This window comes from Salvelinus sp. IW2-2015, linkage group LG12 (assembly GCF_002910315.2).
Source record: "Salvelinus sp. IW2-2015 linkage group LG12, ASM291031v2, whole genome shotgun sequence".
In the NCBI taxonomy this organism is placed as follows: domain Eukaryota; kingdom Metazoa; phylum Chordata; class Actinopteri; order Salmoniformes; family Salmonidae; genus Salvelinus; species Salvelinus sp. IW2-2015.
The window spans coordinates 12,756,361-12,777,725 of NC_036852.1; the positions used below are offsets into that span (position 1 = coordinate 12,756,361).

The window sequence follows — 21,365 nt, forward strand, 5'->3', positions numbered from 1 at the left end:
CTGACACACGGTGCCTTCTCGAATCAACAGGCGCCAAGACCGCTAGTACCCCCAAGCCATAAGACTGCTAAATAGCCAGACCACTAAATTAGTCAATTAATGGGTACCCAAAATATCTGCAATGACTCTACACACACACTACATTGTCACTCCCACACATATCCCTCACACATTAAGAGACTACATATGCACACACACACACACACACATACTGACTACAAACATATACACTCATTTGCTGCTGCTACCCTGTTCTTATTTTACTCTTATCTATCCGGATGCCTAGTCACTTTACTCTGCCTTCATGGACATATCTACCACAAGTACATCTGCACATTGATCTGGTACTCCCTGTATATAGCTCCATTCTTGTGTATGTTATTTTATTCCTCATGTGTTAGTTACTATTTTCTTTTTAAAACTCTGGATCATTGGGAAAGGTTCGTAAGCAAGCATTTCACTGTAAAGTGTACACCCGTTTTATTCGTCGCATGTGATAAAATTTGATTTGATTACAGTAGTATCTCATGAAAGCACATGATTGTACATCTTCAGACATGATTGAGTTTGTATTATTAAATCCAACACAACCCTATAATTCCCATTAAAAATAAATGCTAGTTGCACAAGCAAGATAAGACAAGGTCATTCAAAAAAATCATTCAAACATTTTAGCAATGTCATAGAAGCAAAAGGGAAGACATGGTCAAGCACGCAATTTGATAAAACATTTATTTCAGAAGACCCAACAAAAATGAATCTAAACAGGACTGTCATAAGTCAGTTTACAGATTGTCTACATGATAAATACTGTTTGCAGTGCTCCAAGTACAGACAAGGAACAACAAGGTAAAACAAACTCAGTAAAAAACACTTTTTTGTGCCATAATAGATTTGTGTATGGACAGAACCTACATGCCAAACACAAGTCATTTACCCTTTGGTCTAACACACACAAAAAAACAAAACAGAACATTAGGCATCGCTGACTTAAAATAACTCATAATTCTAATAACCTGCATTTTAAGCAATACCATCACCCGACAAACTAGGATCAGCTTACCACAATCACATCTCTTGCATTACAACACAGACAGTAATAAAATAAGAATTTCAAATATCAAATACAAAAACGACAATACTACAGTTGAAGACAGAAGTTTACATACACTTAAGTTGGAGTCATTAAAAYTTGTTTTTCAACCACTCCACAAACTTCTTGTTAACAAACTTTAGTTTTGGCAAGTCGGTTAGGACATCTACTTTGTGCATGACACAAGTAATTTTTCCAACAATTGTTTACAGACAAGATTATTTCACTTATAATTCAATGTATCACAATTCCAGTGGGTCAGAAGTTTACATACACTAAGTTGACTCGGCCTTTAAACAGCTTGGAAAATTCCAGAAAATGAGGTCATGGCTTTAGAAGCTTCTGATCATTTGAGTCAATTGGAGGTGTACCTGTGGATGTATTTCAAGGCCTACCTTCGAACTCTGTGCCTCTTTGCTTGACATCATGGGAAAATCTAAAGAAATCAGCCAAGACCCCAGAAAATAAATTGTAGACCTCCACAAGTCTGCTTTCATCCATGGGAGCAATTTCCAAACGCCTGAAGGTACCACGTTCATCTGCACAAACAATAGCACGCAAGTTTAAACACCATGGGACCACGCAGCCGTCATACCGCTCAGGAAGGAGACGTGTTCTGTCTCCTAGAGATGACAGTACTTTGGTGCAAAAAGTGCAAATCAATCCCAGAACAACAGCAAAGGATCTTGTGAAGATGGTACCAAGTATCTACAGTTGTGGTCAAAAGTTTTGAGAACGACACAAATATACATTTTTAAAGTCTGCTGCCTCAGTTTGTATGATGGCAATTTGCATATACTCCAGAATGTTATGAAGAGTGATCAGATAAATTGCAATTAATTGCAAAGTCCCTCTTTGCCATGCAAATGAACTGAATCCCCCCAAAAACATTTCCAATGAATTTCAGCCCTGCCACAAAACGACCAGCTGACATCATGTCAGTGATTCTCTCGTTAACACAGGTGTGAGTGTTGACGAGGACAAGGCTGGAGATCACTATGTCATGCTGATTGAGTTTGAATAACAGACTGGACGCTTCAAAAGGAGAGTGGTGCTTGGAATCATTGTTCTTCCTCTGTCAAACATGGATTCCTGCAAGGAAACACGTGCCGTCATCATTGCTTTGCACAAAAAGGGCTTCACAGGTAAGGATATTGCTGCCAGTAAGATTGCACCTAAATCAACCATTTATCGGATCATCAAGAACGTCAAGGAAAGCGGTTCAATTGTTGTGAAGAAGGCTTCAGGGTGCCCAAGAAAGTCCAGCAAAATGCCAGGACCGTCTCCTCAAGTTGATTCAGCTGCGGGATCGGGGCACCACCAGTACAGAGCTTGCTCAGGAATGGCAGCAGGCAGGTGTGAGTGCATCTGCACGCACTGTGAGGCGAAGACTTTTGGAGGATGGCCTGGTGTCAAGAAGGGCAGCAAAGAAGCCACATCTCTCTAGGAAAAACATCAGGGACAGACTGATATTCTGCAAAAGGTACAGGGATTGGACTAAAGTCATTTTCTCTGATGAATCCCCTTTCCAGTTGTTTGGGACATCCGGAAAAAAGCTTGTCCGGAGAAGACAAGGTGAGCGCTACCATCAGTCCTGTGTCATGCCAACAGTAAAGCATCCTGAGACCATTCATGTGTGGGATTGCTTCTCAGCCAAGGGAGTGGGCTCACACACAATTTTGCCTAAGAACACAGCCATGAATAAATAATGGTACCAACACATCTTCCCGAGAGCAACTTCTCCCAACCATCCAGGAACAGTTTGGTGACGAACAATGCCTTTTCAGGCATGATGGAGCACCTTGCCATAAGGCAAAAGTGATAACTAAGTGGCTCGGGGAACAGAACATCGATATTTTGGGTCCATGGCCAGGAAACTCACCAGACCTTAATCCCATTGAGAACTTGTGGTCAATCCTCAAGAGGCGGGTGAACAAACAAAAACCTACAAATTCTGACAAACTCCAAGCACTGATTATGCAAGAATGGGCTGCCATCAGTCAGGATGTGGCCCAGAAATTAATTGACAGCATGCCAGGGCGGATTGCAGAGGTCTTGAAAAAGAAGGGTTAACACTGCAAATATTGACTCTTTGCATCAACTTCATGGAATTGTCAATAAAATCCTTTGACACTTACGAAATGTTTGTAATTATACTTCAGTATTCTATAGTAACATCAGACAAAAATATCAAAAAACTGTGRAAATTAATATTTGTGTCATTCTCAAAACTTTTGGCCACGACTGTATATCCACAGTAAAACAAGTTCTATATCGACGTAACCTGAAAGGCTGCTCAGCAAGGAAGAAGCCACTGCTCCAAAACCGCTATTAAAAAAAGCCAGAGTACAGTTTGCAAATGCACATGGGGACAAAGATTGTACTTTTTGGAGAAATGTCCTCTGGTCTGATGAAACAAAAATAGAACTGTTTGGCCATAATGACCATCGTTATGTTTGGAGGAAAAAGGGGGAGGCTTGCAAGCCGAAGAACACCATCCCAACCGTGAAGCACGGGGGTGGCAGCATCATGTGGGGGTGCTTTGCTGCAGGAGGGACTGGTGCACTTCACAAAATAGATGCATCATGAGGATGGAAAATTATGTGGATATATTGAAGCAACATCTCAAGACATCAGTCAGGAAGTTAAAGCTTGGTCACAAATAGGTCTTCCAAATGGTATTGCCCTGACCTCAATCCCATCGAAAATGTGTGGGCAGAACTGGGACCAAAATTCTCCCAACTTATTATGGGAAGCTTGTGGAAGGCTACCCGAAACGTTTGACCCAAGGTAAACAATTTAAAGACAATGCTACCAAATACTAATTGAGTGTATGTAAACTTCTGACCCACTGGGAATGTGATGAAAGAAATAAAAACTGAAATCATTCTCTCTACTATTATTCTGACATTTCACATTCTTAAAATAAAGTGATCCTAACTGACCAAAGACAGGGTATTTTTACTAGGATTAAATGTCAGGAATTGTGAAAAACTGAGTTTAAATGTATTTGGCTAAGGTGTATGTAAACTTCCGACTTCAACTGTACTTGTTCCCTTTGGTAGATGGGCCAAAGTGTCTCTTTCTACTCTCCATCCCCAGTGCAACAACGATGTTATAGTAACCATTGGATTTTAAGGCAGGCTAGCGGCTCTAGGCAAAGTTGCGTCACCGCTGGGGCAGGTAGATACACTGACTACTTTCTTGGGAAGGGCCAGCCTCCCCCGATTTAGGATCCGTGGTAGTGGTGCATGTCACTGAGCTCGGCCTGGTCGTAACACTGCTCCACGCACACCGAGCTGCTGTGCTCTTCAGCCAGGTCCTCTGCCGTGTCCCCAAAGCCATGGTAGTGTCCGTAGTGCAGGGTGTCTCCCAGGTCGCTGGCCATGGCCTCCCAGGAGGGCCGGTGGGACACGCAGCTGCTGGGGCTTCCTGTCAGGTGTAGCGAACCGCACATCTCGTGGGCTGAACGCTGCCGGGTCTCCTCCGYCTCCTGAATAGCTAACCGTGTTGACGACAGTCCGTTTTCAGTGGAAGTAGCCAAGGCCGTCAGTCCCCATGGCGTGGAGAAGCCGGTTGACAGCACAGCAGGGTTGTCCCCACTGAAGTGTTTTGGCATGTGGCCATTGGTGGAGATGGCACCTTTCTGTGGCCCATTGTTGCCGTTCGTCTGACCCGTGGTGGCTTTGGGGTCATCTGCTGTTGAAAAAAAGACATGACTAGTCATATTCAAATGTTGGATGACACAAAGAAGGAACATACTTGGCAGGTTAATGAACATGATTTGGTAGCAACTCTCCAAACACATAAATACGAGGTAAGCATCTTGATTTTGTTTTGCAAACACGTCCTTGTCCGATTCTCATGATACGTTTACAAAAATAAACCTTTGAATATGACCCAGACAATTACTTTACCCTAGATAGATGATTTCAATGTAATTAAATGCCTATCATCACATCAAGGTCATCAAAAAGGTTAATAAAAATATTACTTTCGAGTATACATTCTCTATCGATGTGCCTTTCAAAAGCATGACAATGTACCAGAAATACATACCCCTGGCCAAACTAGATTTGTACTTACACTAACAAAACATTAATAACTGTCAGAATCAGAAAAAAATCTAGGCGTACTATAAACATTGGTAATTATTTCTATAATGTACAGTTGAAAGATACTGTGTCAGATTAATCACTACCATACCATGCAAATAAAATTGAAAATGTATTATTTGCTAAGGTTTATCAAATATAGTGGCACAGCACAAATCCTTAATTAGCCTATTATACAATGCAGTCCATATTGTGTTTCATTGAACTGATTAAACCACAACTGGCCAATTTTATAGTACAAACAAGTTCATTTCTCATCGCTTTCCTTTGGAATGTAAAATCAGTCAGGGGAGTAAGAAGTCTACCCTTTGGCTCTTAAACAAAGGATTTACAAGGAGTTAAACTTCTTGTCAATAGGGGGGCGCTATTTTCACTTTGGAAAAAATCGTGCCCAAATTAATCTGCCTCGTACTCTATTCTAGATCATACATATGCATATTATTATTACTATTGGATAGAAAACACTCTCAAGTTTCTAAAACTGTTTGAATTATATCTGTGAGTAAAACAGAACTCATTTTGCAGCAAACTTCCATACAGGAAGTGAAGAATCTGAAAACGAGGCTCTGTTCCAGGGCCTGCCTATTCAACTGGCTTATATTTATCGATATGCATGCACTTCATACACCTTCCACTAGATGTCAACMGGCAGTGGAAGGGGGAATGGGGTGTCTAGCTTGATCTGAGGTCGAACAAGAGCTTTTGGAGTGGCAGGTCAGGAATTTCCTTTCTCTACCTAGGCGCACGAAGCACCTCCATATTGTCTTCTGATAAGCGTTCGGTATACACGGCTAATATCTCCGGCTCTGATTTTATTTGATACATGTGATAATAACATCGTAAAGTATGTTTTTTCAACCGAGTTTTATCAGATTATTCAACGTTTATTGGGACTTTGAGTTTTCCGTTCTTTGCGTCGAGAGAAACTGGGAACGTCATCAACATTGGATAGCATTGTGGCGCGAATTCGACAGGAGAAAAGGACATTCTAAAACCAAACAACGATTTATACTGGACCAAGGACTCTTTGTACAAGATTCTGATGGAAGCTCAGCAAAAKTAAGAACAATTTATGATGTTATTTCGTATTTCTGTRGAAAATGTTATTTCTATTCTCCGCCGTTTTGGTGGGCGCTGTCTCGCAATAACGCAAGCTGTTTGTTATGGTAAAGTTATTTTTAAAAATCTAACACGGCGGTTGCATTAAGAACCAGTGTATCTTTCATTTGCTGTACAACATGTATTTTTTTGTAAAGTTTATGATGAGTTCTTTGGTCAGATTAGGTGAGTGTCCAAAATAGCTCCTGACATTCTGCGGAAATGTTGCTACATTTTCACAATGTATAACCACGGTTTGCAGCTCTAAATATGCACATTTTCGAACAAAACACAAGTGTATTGTATAACCTGATGTTATAAGACTGTCATCTGATGAAGTTGTTCAAGGTTAGTGATTCATTTTATATCTTTTGCTGGTTTTTGCGAATGCTATCTATGCGGTGAATAAATGTGTTTGTGTGTTTGGCTATTGTGGTAAGCTAATATAATGCTATATGTATTTTCGCTGTAAAAACACTTTATTTTAATTTTTTTAAATTGGGAATATTGGCTGGATTCACAAGATGTTTGTCTTTCATTTGCTGTACACCATGTATTTTTCATAAATGTTTTATGATGAGTATTTAGGTATTTCACGTTGCTCTCTGTAATTATTCTGGCTGCTTTGGTGATATTTTTGATGGTAGCTGCAATGTAAAACTATGATTTATACCTCAAATATGCACATTTTCGAACAAAACATACATTTATTGTATAACATGTTATAAGACTGTCATCTGATGAAGTTGTTTCTTGTTAGTGACTAATTATATCTCTATTTGGTCGGTTTTGTGATAGCTACCTATGTGGTAGAAATATGGTGAAAATATGCGGTTGAGTCTTTGGCTATTGTGGTTAGCTAATAGAAATACATATTGTGTTTGCTGTAAAACATTATAAAAATCGGAAATGATGGCTGGATTCACAAGATGTTTATCTTTCATTTGCTGTATTGGACTTGTGATTTCATGAAAATTATATTATATGATATACCTGTCCCGTTAGGCTAGGCTAGTCAGCTTTTTTGATGAGGAGGATCCCGGATCCGGGATGGGTATTAAGTAAAGGTTAAACCAAAGCTCCAGCTTGTATCTCATTCTCTTAATTTTCTTTAGATCAAACAGGGTATGGGACAAGGTTATTATAGTTGTGATTTTGTATTAGTTTCTATTAGTTCTTCAAAGTTGTTACGGACAGAAAGTAGCCCATGTGTGGGAAGCTAGGAGCCATTTATGTGTTGTTGGCCTTTTGTTGTTTTTTGTGGGATTTTCACATCTTGCCACTGGGGGCAGTAATACAAGCTGAAGGTCAKGTAATAGGTTTGGCTATGTTTAAAGGAACATAATGTRACTTGGATTTGAAAGGATAATCGTCGGTGTCTGACTCAGATTCAGACATTTCTGCCACGYCGTTTATAGTCATGGCCAGCTCTGGTGGTTCTTGTTCATGGGTATTCTCTTGCCTGTTAGGAAAGCTTGATAGCCATGTTCGCCCCGTTGTCAGTTACGAGTAGGCTCTTCTCGTTTGGTATGTCCTATACGTCCAATGTGCAGTCAATTACCACTCCGGTGTGTGGATGTTAAATCCAATAGAGGCTGAGCAACACGTGGTGTCTTGTTGGAGGGGTGATAGAAGCAGGCTRATATGCACATAAACAAAGCAGTCAGTCTTTTCTTGCTCCAGCAGTCTACACACAAGGTTGCTTTTCATGCCTCTTTTAGAATGTCCTTAACTTTATGGGTTGCTGTACCCATTTGCAAAGCAATCAACACGTTTACTCTAGCAGAGGCAGGAGTTTTAAATTTGGGATCAAGTCCCACTGGGCAAAGACGTCAATTCAGAATCTATTCCACACTGGCGTGGAAACAACATTGATTCAACCAATGTATGCCCAATGGGCTAGTTCATCGCACGGTCTTGTGGACTTGCCAGACTGGATGAATAAATTAACCAGTGCTGCTTTAATAAATTTTTTACACATTTGAATGAGGTTTCCATGTTTCTGCTCTTTTCATTCAAACTGCTAGTTGGTTGTCCTAACGTTGCCGTGCAGCTACTTGTAGCTTCTGGCTGTCTCACCTTGTCCTTAGCCTGAAATTGTTTGCATGATTCTTTGTGGGCACTGTTCAGATTAACTTTGAGATTGGTTGGGATTTCCCTTTTGCTGCTGATACTATAATACATGGTCCTTTCCAGCAATGTACTCAAAATAATCCCATACAGCGCTTTACCTTTTGCTGCCACCATTGCTCACCCTCAGATTTCTTCCCTGTTAGGTTGTGATAGTGATGCACAAGCTAGGCCTAGTTGAAACATTGCYATCTACTGGCAGCATTTTTCCACCAGATTCAGAAAACTAAGTCATGCGTGCTCTGAAACATGACTTGCCAAACCGTGCTTCTAAACCCGGAAGCCAGCTGCACCAATGTGTCAGAGGAAACACCATTCAACTGACGACTGAAGTCAGCCTGCAGGCGGCCGGCCCGCTATAAGGAGTCGCTAGAGCGCAATGAGCCAAGTAAAGCCCCCCCGGTCAAACCCTTCCCTAACCCAGACAACGCTAGACCAATTGTGCACCGCCCTATTGGTCTCCCGGTCACAGCCATTTGTGACACAGACTGGGATCGAACCCGGGTCTGTAGTGASGCCTCAAGCACWGCGATGCAGTGGTTTAGACTGCTGCGCCACTTGGAGGACGATGGTTTTTATTTTAATTCGTTATACAGTCAAAGATAGAAAAATATTGAAACTAAATGTTCTTCATTATTTTAACAAAAACTGGAAAAACAATTTAGTTTTGTTTACTATAACCTCGGTATTGACAGAAGGGAATATGTAGGGGGCGAACTTGGAATAACACTTATACCATGTAATCAGTCAAAATGTACTTTCATAAACACCCTCTTTCAAGAAAACCTGAATCTACAGGATACATTCATTAAAGCCTTACAGTTTCAGTCCAGGTAGGGATTCTGCCATTTAGTTGTTTGCAAAGCATAAATGGCACGCAGGGATGTGGATATAGTCATATTTTTTCTACACGGGATTCGACTATGGCATAACCAAATTGTGGATGACAGACGGTTGTGGAAAAACAAATGTCATTTTTTGAGGTTCATTCACACAACTACCATATTGGGGAGGCCTATCAAAAACAAGGGAAATCMTTCAAACTGAACAGTAAGGAAAGGGCATTTGGATACACACGGAATGGGAAAATGCATTAATGGATTCCATGCATAAAATATGCATGTCTGGATATGTGTGCATTCCTACATCTTGAACATGAATGTGCCAKAAATGCAGAAGGTGTGGGATGAGCTGCTCAGGGATAGTGAAAGTTAACATTGACATTACTAGAAGCTTAATACATTTCTTAACCACTGAACATTTTCAGATGCCTTGATCTTGACAAGATATTAAAGTCAAGACCATAACAACCTAGCTTATACATACACATGATTCAGAGAGTGAAACTGGCTTTTTAAGAAATGCCACTACAAATAGGTGCAGGAGTTTGTGTAGCGGCATAGGATCTGCATGGAGACCACAGTAGAGATATCCAGCTCTTTCGGGGCTGTGGAGGGGCCAGTCCCACCTGAGACGGGGTCTGCAGACTCCATATACATGGTCTCCAGCTCCTCCCCGCAGCCATGCTGCATCCACTTGGGCAGGTCCACACCTGAGGGACGACGGACAGACAGAGCTGAATTAGACATAGTTAATGACCTACTATAAGAATGTCTACAGATCAAATGTTGTTCATTTGGTATCTATAAGAGTTGCCGTTCGGACTTTAATGCCCACTGACATTCCATGCAATTACATTTTTGTAATAGCTAGAAAGATAGTCCAACTGATTCATATCGAATCAGCACATTGGCAAAGATAAATACACACATTTGAACATTTCGCAGGCCCTGCATCAGACTAGATAGGCCCCTACCGTCTGTTCTGGCCTTCTTGATGTGATTGTGCTCCACGCCGTCCAGAAGCCTCTTTCTATTGGCCAGCCCATTGAGACCCTGGCTTTGGCTGAGAGAGCGGTGGCCGTTTAGCGCCCCGTTGGAGTGGAAACCATTGAGCTGGTTGAGGTGGTTTTGAGCGTTGGAGAGCAGCTGGGCGCACTCCCAGAAGCCCTGGGCGTGGGCCAGGTCTGCCGCCGTCAAGCCATTAGCGTTCCTTAAGCTGCCCGGTGAGATGTGACCGAAGTTAAGAACTTCCGCAAGCTAAAGCAAGCACGTACAAGACAAGTCACACAGCCCCCTCTATATCCAACCCTGTCTGCTCTACTTCTGCTATCATTCTACAGATTATTGCACTGACTCAGTTACACTGAAACTGACCCAATTCTTATCCTGAAATAACAAAACARAAATAGACGAAGGAAGGTAGAAACCAACACTGCAGTAAGAGATGATTAATGTCCATCTATGGGTAGCATTAAATGTGACAATCCAGGAAAGAATTTTACTTTTCGTAGTAGTTCAGTAGATAGAGTAGGTCCAGCTAGACAGAAGAGGACCAGAGCTTCAACTGCAAAGTAATCCAAAAGTGAGGTTTTAGAGAATGCAGTCCCAAAAAGATACAATTGTGGAAAAACCTTGTGCTTAAACCAACTGGTAGAAAAAGTGTTCCGTTTACATTTTTTTTTTGGATAGCAAGGTAGACTGCATAGAATGTCACACCATATAGACAGAGCATCTAAGTTGTTTATAAGGATTCAAAGATGTAGCATTTCTCTGCTTTGAAACTCACTATAATACTCAGTTGGTTGTTGGAGTCAATGAATGATTAATTACATGGTAAGAAGAGTTAACACATGTAAGAAAACTATCCTTTTAAGCACAGACTTGAGAATGTAGGCTATTGCAACAACCTATTGGTCCCGGTTCTCTGGGCCCTACCAATAACTTATGTTCAAATAGTCTTACCAAGAGGATGCCATGTCAACAAGCTCCACAAAGTCCAGATCTTCATGATGTGGTTGATGATGGAAAAATATGATAATTTGCAGAGTGAATAAGAGTGGGATCCATCGAGAAAGTGAAGACCCGGTGTAGTGTCCCTTCATTATAGACGTTAGAGAAGCCAAGATCGTCAAGCTTCCTGGATATGGACAGACAAATGTTCAAGTGAAAGCCCCTGCCGGAATGTAGATCTGCATGAAAGCCATGATCCCAGATGGTATTTCAGGCATTGAATAGGCCTAGAAGTTCAGTCCATATTCATAGCTAACAAGGTTAGATTTTCAGAATGTCTAAGCAGGAACAGAGAAGACCAAAATAATGTTTAATTGAAGTTAAGGAACTGTATTCCTTTCCCCTAAATGGATAATGTGAAAGTAGTAAGGCTGTGTTAACACAAGCAGCCCAATACAGATTTTTTCCCCCATAATGGGCTGCCTGTGTAAGCACAGCCTGAGACACACAGGAAAGGCATGTTGGCCAAGTGACTGTTTGGAATGGACACAGCATCAACATGGATTGTAGCATCCTCACCTTAGACCTGACCATCTCCCACTGCAGTGTGAGCTAATCCTGGTCCGAATTCATGAATGAACAAAACCCTTTAATTAGTCTCGTAACTCACTTGTATAAATGGGCCTCCCAATACTATTCATTGAAGAAATCAAGTCATAAAGTGCATGTCACTAGTATGGGTTGTCTGTACCACAATACATCAAGATGTTCAGAAATCTAATTAAATATTTGTATATTTTTAATATGACTGGTTGAAAAAGTAGAAGATATATTACTTGATCTTTATCTTGTCATTTAAGAAAATATGTTATACCCTTGGTTTTAGTGATGGGAAGAAAATAAAAATCGATTTAGTTATCGGGAAATTATTTGACGATATTTCGTATGGTATCAATTTGACAATATTGCAATATTATTTGTGCGCTAGTTGGCTGTACCTGCGTCAAAACACTGCATAGCTTGTTTTTTTTAAGGGAGCCAATTTGTTATCAGCACTTTTATTTGTAGAACTGATCAAAATAAATTCTCAAAGCTCTCCTGTTCCTCTGCAGCAGACATATGGTGGGCAATATGTTTGGAACGTCGAATCGCAAAAAAAGAATATATATATATTTTTTTATAATTACAGTACCGAATTGCAATACATACAGAATCATGAGAATTACAATACATATCGTATCGGCACCTAAGTATCGTGATAATATCGTATTATGAGATCCCTGGCAATTCCCAGCCCTACTTGGTTTCAGTGTAAACAAAATGTTTAAAGAACATTTTCCATCTGACCTAAACTGTCAGTTCCTTAGGCCTCGTCTACCTCATATTTAAAAGAGGTAGCCAAAAACATTACAATATACAGTGCATTCTGGAAAATATTCAGACCCCTTGACTTATTCCACATTTTGTTACGTCACAGCCGTATTCTAAAATGGATTAAATAGATTTTTCCTCAATCTACACACAACCTATAATAGCAAAGCAAAAGCTGTTTCAGAATTTGTTTAAATGCATTACAAATAAAACAAATACCTTATTTACTTAAGTATTCAGACCCTTTGCTATGAGACTCGAAAATTGAGCTCAGGTGCATCCTGTTTCCATTGATCGTATTTGATGTTTCTACAACTTGATTGGAGTCCACAAGTGGTAAATTCAAATGATTTGACACGATTTGGAAAGGCACACACACCTGTCTATATAAGGTCACACAGTTGACAGTGCATGTCAGAGCAAAAACCAAGCCATGGGGTTGAAGGAATTGTCCGTAGAGATCTGAGACAGGATTGTGTCGAGGCACAGATCTGGGGAAGGGTACCAAAACATTTCTGCAGCATTGAAGGTCTCCAAGAACACAGTGGCCTCCATCATTCTTAAATGGAAGAAGTTTGGAACCACAAAGACTCTCCCAGAGCTGGCTGCCCAGCCAAACTGAGCAATCTGGGAAGAAGGGTCTTGGTAAGGGAGGTGACCAAGAACCTGATGGTCACTGACATAGCTCCAAAGTTCCTCTATGGAGATGGGAGAACCTTCCAGAAGGACAACCATCTCTGCAGCACTCCCCCAATCAGGCCTTTATGGTAGAGTGGCAAGACAGAAGCCACTCCTCAGTAAAAGGCACATGACAGCCCCCTTGGGGTTTGCCAAAAGGCACCTAAAAGAATAAGAAGCAAGATTCTGGTCTGATGAAACCAAGATGGAACTCTTTGGCCTGAATACCAAGCGTCACATCTGGAGGAAACCTAGTCAGGATCGAGGGAAAGATGAACGGCGCAATGTACAGAGATCCTTGATGAAAAACTGCTCTAGAGTGCTCAGTACCTCAGACTGGGGCGAAGGTGCACATTCCAACAGGACAACGACCTTAAACAGACAGCCAAGAGAATGCAGCAGTGGCTTCGGGACAAGTCTCTGAATGTCCTTGAGTGGCCCAGGCAGAGCCCAAACTTGAACTCGATCTATCATCTCTGGATACCTGAAAATAGCTGTGCAGCGACGCTCCCCATCCAACCGGACAGAGCTTGAGAGGATCTGCAGAGAAGAATCTGAGAAACTCCCCAAATACAGTTGTGCCAAGCTTGTAGCATCATATCCAAGATGACTCGAGGCTGTAATCGCTGCAAAAGGTGCTTCAACAAAGTACTGAGTAAAGGGTCAGAAYTCTTATGTAAATATAATATCAGTTTATTTTTAATACATTTGCAAAAATGTCTATAAACCTATTTTTGCTTTGTCATTATGGTGTACTGTGTATAGATTGATACATTTTCATCCATTTTTGAATAAGGCTGTACATAACAAAATGTGGGAAAAGTCAAGGGGTCTGAATACTTTCAGAATGCACTATATATTCCACAGGTGGTAAATGTCAAACTTGTTTGGCATCAGAAGGGTTGGCACTCAGAGGGCTGTGGGCAGAACATTGGTTCTGGCAGGGACATTCTGCTGCTGGCGATAGCTTCTGTAATTACATTGAAATTAGGGAATGTTAAGACACTGTCTCCCAACACTGCAGCATCAGTCAATTGTACAGGGTTGCTCATTATAGCAGCCTATATCAACGTCGAACAGATTTTTGGGTGCATTGCAACAAAGACAAGGGACTTTACATTGAGCCCTGTGTTAGCGCGTTTTTTTCTCTTCTCAAAACTATACGACCAGATGATTACAAGCACACTGCACATGCGTACTAAAATGAGCTTGATTGCAACGAAAAACCAACAAGAATAAACTAGTGATTTAGCTGCTCTTCCGTTGACAGACAGCTTGCTGTAACTTGTTGTCATCCAGGTTCTCTATTCTCACCCCTCAACGAAATAATGACCTATCAGGAGCATAGGAAACCATAAGCCTGATGAATGTAAAATACTTAATATAAGAGAAGTAGTAGTAGACTTCATTCAAACGTTTCATCTTAAAATTGCAAAATAATGTGTGCCATTTGAAATAACTTTTTACTATTTTCATTTGATAAATGAAGATGATATGTAACTCATCATGATTGACTTGATTTAGTTACATATTTCAAATATGGACAGTGCAGGGATATCCCCCCCCGGTCTTGATAATAAATTATTATAGTTTGTAAAGACACATTGTAATTACTGGATTACATAAATTGGAAATAAAAAATTAACATGAGCACCAAAATTTGTTTTCCATTAGTATCTAGGGTAAATTACCACAGCAGATTTGCCATGGTAAATTAGGAAATACTTTATTTCAGTTGTACGGAATGATTGTCAAATTGATACATCGCTTTTAGGATTAATTATGATTCATTTTTCCCGATGATAACCACCAGACGGCGAAAGTCTTCAAATGTTGGCAGCGATCGGGACTAAAATAACCTTGGCATCTACTTTAGGGAGTAGTAAAATCGGTGGCCAATGATGGTTGTAATTGAGATCAGCTGTGCAGGAGATAATCTTGTGTTAGTACGCTGACCAATGTTCGTCGAAATAGGCCCTACAGGTCTTATGTGACATTCATTTGGTCATTACTACTACTTATGGAGATTGATCATTTATGAATTCAGACAAATGCAACATAGGCCTAAGCTCTAYTTTATTCCTCATCACTTGTATAACAAGCTCAAAAAATGTAGTAAAATAAACAGCAAAATGCAATTAGTTGTAAGTTAGAATTTCAAGTGCAMAATCATATCACATTACAAATGAAATGAACAGATGATTTGCATACAGCTATTTCCCCAGTATACCCCAGCTATCCACTACTTACAAATAAAATGTTTCCAAACATGATCAGATTTTTTTTTTTTAACTGTCTTATAAACAGACATTACTTAGTATTGGGGAGTCACCTGGAGAGTCACTCTCAATGCCAGGCAACCTGCAAGGAAGAACCCTAACCCAACACCTTTGAATGGTCTGCTCATCTATTTTCCAATCAGTTCACCTATTTGCGATCAGTTGAATGGAGGTTGGTTGTACCCAAATCCATAGATCCTAATAAAAATCAGTTAGGAAAGCACCATTTTGGCTCGGCCCCCAAAAATATAAATAAATAAAAAACTCAGTGATCATGTTTGCTTGGGCTTTCTTTCAGCGCGGAAAGAATAGGACTACTGTTTTGCCTTGCAACACTAACATCCGGATACCAGGGGTCCATGAAAACAGACCAATATAGCAACAGTGTTGGCTATTAATAGAGAAGTCTGTGTATGCAATATCCTATGATGGACTTGGGCCTGGTGCACATTGTATGTATGCCAGTGGCTCCTGTCGTTATTTAGTCTGATTATAAAATAATGAACAAGATGCTTATCAGGCATCTTGTAAACAAGGATTGATCTTTTTCTAACGGCATTGATTGAGTCTATGGGATTTATACCCTGTCAAGACTGGGTATTAAATTAGGCTTACTTCTCTTGTCTGGCATTGAGAGTAAGACCTGTAACAAAAGTTGCTAAATGCATACTAATGACTCAATTGGACTGCATTCTGCACCATTTCTGATTTGTAAATCCTGAGCTTGACCAATAATCCTATGGTTAGTTAGCAAGTATCTGAATAAAATTAGATGAACAATTAGGTAAACTAAACATGCAGGTCTAGACATGACTATCATGGCTGCTATCCTAGCATTAAAACCAATCACTGCAAGAAATACCTTGACAGTTTGCCAGTGTGTAGAAACCAAGCGATAGTGAGAACACTCAATGCCACAACTGTAAGATGTTCGCTGTAGCACTTGTGGCAGATTCTGCAGTGCCTATTTGGAATGCTCCCCCTTTCTGGGATTACTTGAGAAATTCAAGTTCAAATTCAATAGCTGCAAAACATCGAAACGTGCAGGGGATTTGTTTTTTAGTGACAGTACAATTTTTTTGCAATCAATTCTTAGATGGCCATTTAGCAAATGATTTCAACAAGATCTAAATCAAATATATTAACATTCAAAACAGTGAAACAATCCTACATAAAACATGGAAACATTAATGAATCATTGTTATGCTGTAACAAGTAAGCAACCTAAACTCACGCAGGAACTGCTGTCCTAACATATCTCTCTATATTTTCACCCCTTCACTGACTGTCCCACTAAATTCAGGAACCTGAAAGCTCATGATGTAGAAAAATATAATAATATAGCAGTCACTTAACTGTACATGTATACATTTCGGGACTATGCATTTGGTTTCTCTTGAAAATGTATCTTTACTTTAGAGTAATTTGGTAATTATGGCACTTGGAGGATTGTTAATAAGTTGACAAGAAATGACCAAAAAAACTACTGCTCCATGTCCTGGTGAATCTGGCAGTATAAATAATGGAAAGTAAGACAATAATGGAAAGAATTGGAACGCATGGGGTAGTTAATAATAAAATATAAATAAACATTTGATGGGTACTTATATTTGTCCTGTTTCACATATGCACAAGTGTGTATTATACGCATGGAACTGAAATGTATTTTTTGCATATCCCAACTCCCCCTGAGACAACCTTGGAGAATAAGGTCACAGCCAGAGTCAGCCATTATCAACTGCAACCCTGGAGCAATTAGGGCTGAGTGACTTGCTTAAGTCGGCTCGGGAATTGAACTAGCAACCTTTCGGTTACTGGCCCAACGCTCTAACAGCTAGGCTACCTACAGCCCGGTGATCAAGGCATTGGCACGTAGATAACTTGATTTCGGAAAAGTATATGCAAGAATTTGGAACAACGTAGAGGCCTTCGATTATTCTATGCAATTGCTCACATTAAGCTCCATCAGAGTTATACAGCAAGTAACTGCATGCTTTTCATGATCTGTAAACATCAATTGATGATGTATTTTCAGATACGCAAGGGTAGCCTATCCATTTGGCATGTAGCTAGCTAAGCAGCGTGTCATTTAGCTTGCTTTATCAGAGATTAGGCTTTGGAAAGAGCTTGACATTGGCAAGTCCTCGTCTTAGTAAAGTTGTCAGTCGGACTACTGTCATCACCAGTATAGATTGCAAGCAAATCAAATAATATTTGGATATAACCATCTAGTTTATCCCCTGAAGTTTGCTTGTTAACTAGCCATATTGACGTGATCTGTTGTTACCTAGCCAATTTAATGTGGTCCATCATTAAATGAAGCCTATGATGTCTGTCAGCAGCTATCACGATTAACACTTAAAAACAATGTTCAAAAGGGGATAATGTTAGCTAACTAAGCTAGGTAGGCCTACATTGCTTGGATAAGAATGTACATTAGGTCTAGTCAACTGTACAACGTTTCTACCAGTAGCTTACATAGTAAACATGATCAGCAAACAGTAAATCTGCAAAAGCACCCTTCTGCGTGACAGGCTGAACCCATAAAGTATGGGAAATGAACCTAAACCCTGTCAGGTATAGTTCACTTTTATTTTATAAAATCACTCAAATATCCAATTAATGGTGGCCAATATTGAGAGATATCGTAAGGCTACCCTCACGTATCTGAAATTACATGATAAATGGCTGTTTACTGATCTTTTAAAGAATGCCATTACTTTCTGTACAACTATGATGGAGCTAAATGTGAGCAATTGTTTTGCACGGAATAATCAGAAATTTGTGGTTCTGACTATGCTCTTCAAGAGGTGATGATATTACAACCAAATAGTTAACATTATTTAACAATCCCTTGAAAACGTCACGCAGATGTCAGTGGTTTTAGCAGAGCTTGGAGTCTCCTTGCCCGCCAGCAGGCAAATCTAATCCTCTGCACCTTATTGTGATGTTTTATTGATAATGGCATCTTCAAGATGTATAGTTGTTCAAGCTATGTTATCAGGTATAGCTGAGGAGGGTGTTATAAAAACATGTAATGGTGTAATTTGGGTAAGGAATGTTAAGGTTTGTTCTGCTCAGAATGTATTTGGAGTTACGATTTATTTTAAGAGAAAAACTGAGTAATCATGTGGTCTAGGACAGAGTCATCCTACAACAAAAAAGCTCCTTATAAAGTTTAACGTTAAACCCACGATTTGGAGAGATGTCCAATAAGATCAATACGAACGGTCTCTCCATGGATACAAYGTCGAATGAATTGTGAACAAGTACAAATCTGCCTTCACCTAATCTCCAGGCTTTGAACGAGAATAAATATGATGTAACAAGGACATAACATGTAATAATTGTTCCATGGTGGCTTTGGTTGGTACGTGTTATTTTTTGAAGTCATAAGGGATTCAAGAGAAATCAAAAGTTTCCATCTTTTGTAAGACACTACAGTCCTGATTGAGTGTGGTGAGGAAGGACACTTTTGAGAGACATTATTTAAAACCTCAACTCTTATTGAGACACAGTTGGAGGCAATATCAACTCTGAGGTATAAACAGTTGAATAGTCTGTTTTTCCATGGAAGCCGCTAATCCAGTATTTTGGCTCACTTGGCTTGGGGAAGTCAATACAGAGGCATTGACCATTAAAATTAGAACCAATCCCTGCTACAGAAATGAATTTAGGTTTGCCAGGCTTTTGAAAGCCATAGAAATGGTGAGTTCTTATCTTATAGCCATATTCTAAATTGGTGGATGTGGAATAAATATTGGATTTAAGGTTCTCGTATTGTGCCAATTTAAGTTACTTTAAAGGAATTACCATGGATGTTTAATTTTCAAGATAGTTGAAAATATCTCAAACTAATGTTGAGAGGATAATGTCAGTGTCAGATGTCATCTTCTTGAGTGACTGCAAATTAAAATAGTCTACGAAACATGAGCTTCCTTCACTTTACTAGTCACTATACAYTTTACCTAAACTTTTCACTAACATAAGGACTAAAATACTAGATCTTAGTAGCTGTCAAAGGCATGAAAAAGCATGGGTAATACATAATGCTATAAATATACACAGATGCAGACTACTAAGAGTTATATTATGACTTGTAGCACGTTTCTTACAAATCATTTTTCATTGATAGTTTTGGAAGGAAACATGGACCAAATGCACATTTGCTCATTTTCAATTCTTTCATGATTAAATAATCCTTGTGGAGATTTGTGAAATTGTGACAAGGAAGTGAAATCGTCATTGTGACTAATGGGCTTGACTGTGAAACTTGACTGTAAATGTGGTTAAATCAATTAGGCGAGGTGTCCAGGTACAATGCTTGTTATCAAGCTTACAGAATACTCAACACTTAAGGTGGGGTATGCCCTTAACACTGCATTCCTTAATACCACCAAACGTACTAAATTAGTACAGGGCCTAACTGTTTGCGCCAGCTACAAGTTCATGCGTATACACTAATGAAAAGTATCCGATAAGATGCAGTTTAAAGCAGATTAAAAAAACTCAACGTGACAACTGAATAAATTCAAGAGACGCCAAAGTAAACACTTACACTTCAACATTCACCTTCTGCTACCATTTCTGTCAAGCCGTCTCCAGATACAGTTTGTCACATACGCTTGATAAATCCAACGTATGAACCACACAGAACGCACTGCAACGCTGCAAGGCCAACGCAGCGTTCCGATGGAAATGAATGTACTTCTGGTGTACCAAAATGCACTGACGCGATTGGTGTGATCGAGGCGTTAGGCCAAGGTTAAGTTAAGATATCACATACCACTGTAGTTCCGTAACACTACATATATGCTATAGTTCTGTTGTCACATCCCTCACATGGTGAGATAATTATTAGATGGCACTAGCAAGGAGAGGGAGAAATCCAGACTCCGTATAAGAAAGGAGGAAATGTGCATTTGCCCTATGCCCTGCTGAGAGAAGTACATTAACTCTGAATAGTATATTTCTAGTATATATTTACAGACATTTTAAATGCATTCAGTTAGCATAACCTTACATTATTTAACATTACCGAGTTACAATAAAAGACAATGAAACGTAAACATTGAAATAACCACTACAGCAGCAGACTTATTGATGAGGAACGCCACCAACAAACATTCTCCAAAACCCATGTGTATCGCACAAACGGCAGTAGACAAGTGGGACAAAAAGTCACCTACAATAAGTATGAGAGTGTGGTTGTGATGGCAGATTTTAATTCAAGACCATCATTTCGAGTGGTTGAAGTGGATGGCACATGGTAATGAWACAGTGCAGCGAGGGAGAGTATTACTGAGAAGGTTGGGAACTGACTAATTGGCACTGTCGTCGCCAACTAAGCTGTTTTTAAATAAAATCACACAGAAACAACTTCCTCATCAACCCCTCGGGAAAGGGGCTTTATCATGAGTCACCTTATGGACACAGAGGATTTGGATGTCCCCCACCGAAATGCAAATGAGCTTATGGCGCAGCCTAACAGCCAAATCCTTAAAGCTCCATTTGCTGCAGAAGCACCCCGAACGAATCAGCCTGTTCAGGCCTTTCATTACAGAGCCATCTGGCACCTGTGCTGTGACAATTGTGTCAATTAGTGATTTCATTCAAAAAGAGAAGTAGGTCCCTCGTGTCACTCAGAAATGATCCGATTTATCACTAGTTTCTGCCATGTTTGTACTGATTTGGTTCATAAAATAATTTGTTTGTTTCTTCAACACAACCCAGCACAGAAGTGGCACAAAGACAATCATTGAGCAATACGGGATGCCAAATTCACACAGCTAAATTGCCTCGACTTCAA

At 39.9% G+C, this 21,365-nt stretch overlaps 1 protein-coding gene across 2 annotated transcripts in view; it reads right to left on the minus strand.

Annotated features, from left to right (window-relative positions):
* Positions 1-715: 715 nt before the first annotated feature.
* The window catches only part of ankrd10a (ankyrin repeat domain 10a), a 29,395-nt gene continuing 8,745 nt past the window's right edge, over positions 716-21,365 (minus strand). The window contains exons 4-6 of one of the 2 annotated variants that reach the window (XM_023997868.2): positions 10,253-10,494; positions 9,905-9,988; positions 716-4,789 (exon numbers count right to left, since the gene is read on the minus strand). In XM_023997868.2, the coding sequence (XP_023853636.1) occupies positions 4,323-4,789; positions 9,905-9,988; positions 10,253-10,494 (793 nt within the window). In that variant the 3' untranslated portion in view covers positions 716-4,322. Of the gene's footprint in view, positions 4,793-9,904; positions 9,989-10,252; positions 10,495-21,365 lie in introns of both variants that reach the window. The other variant, XM_023997867.2, reaches the window with a different exon arrangement.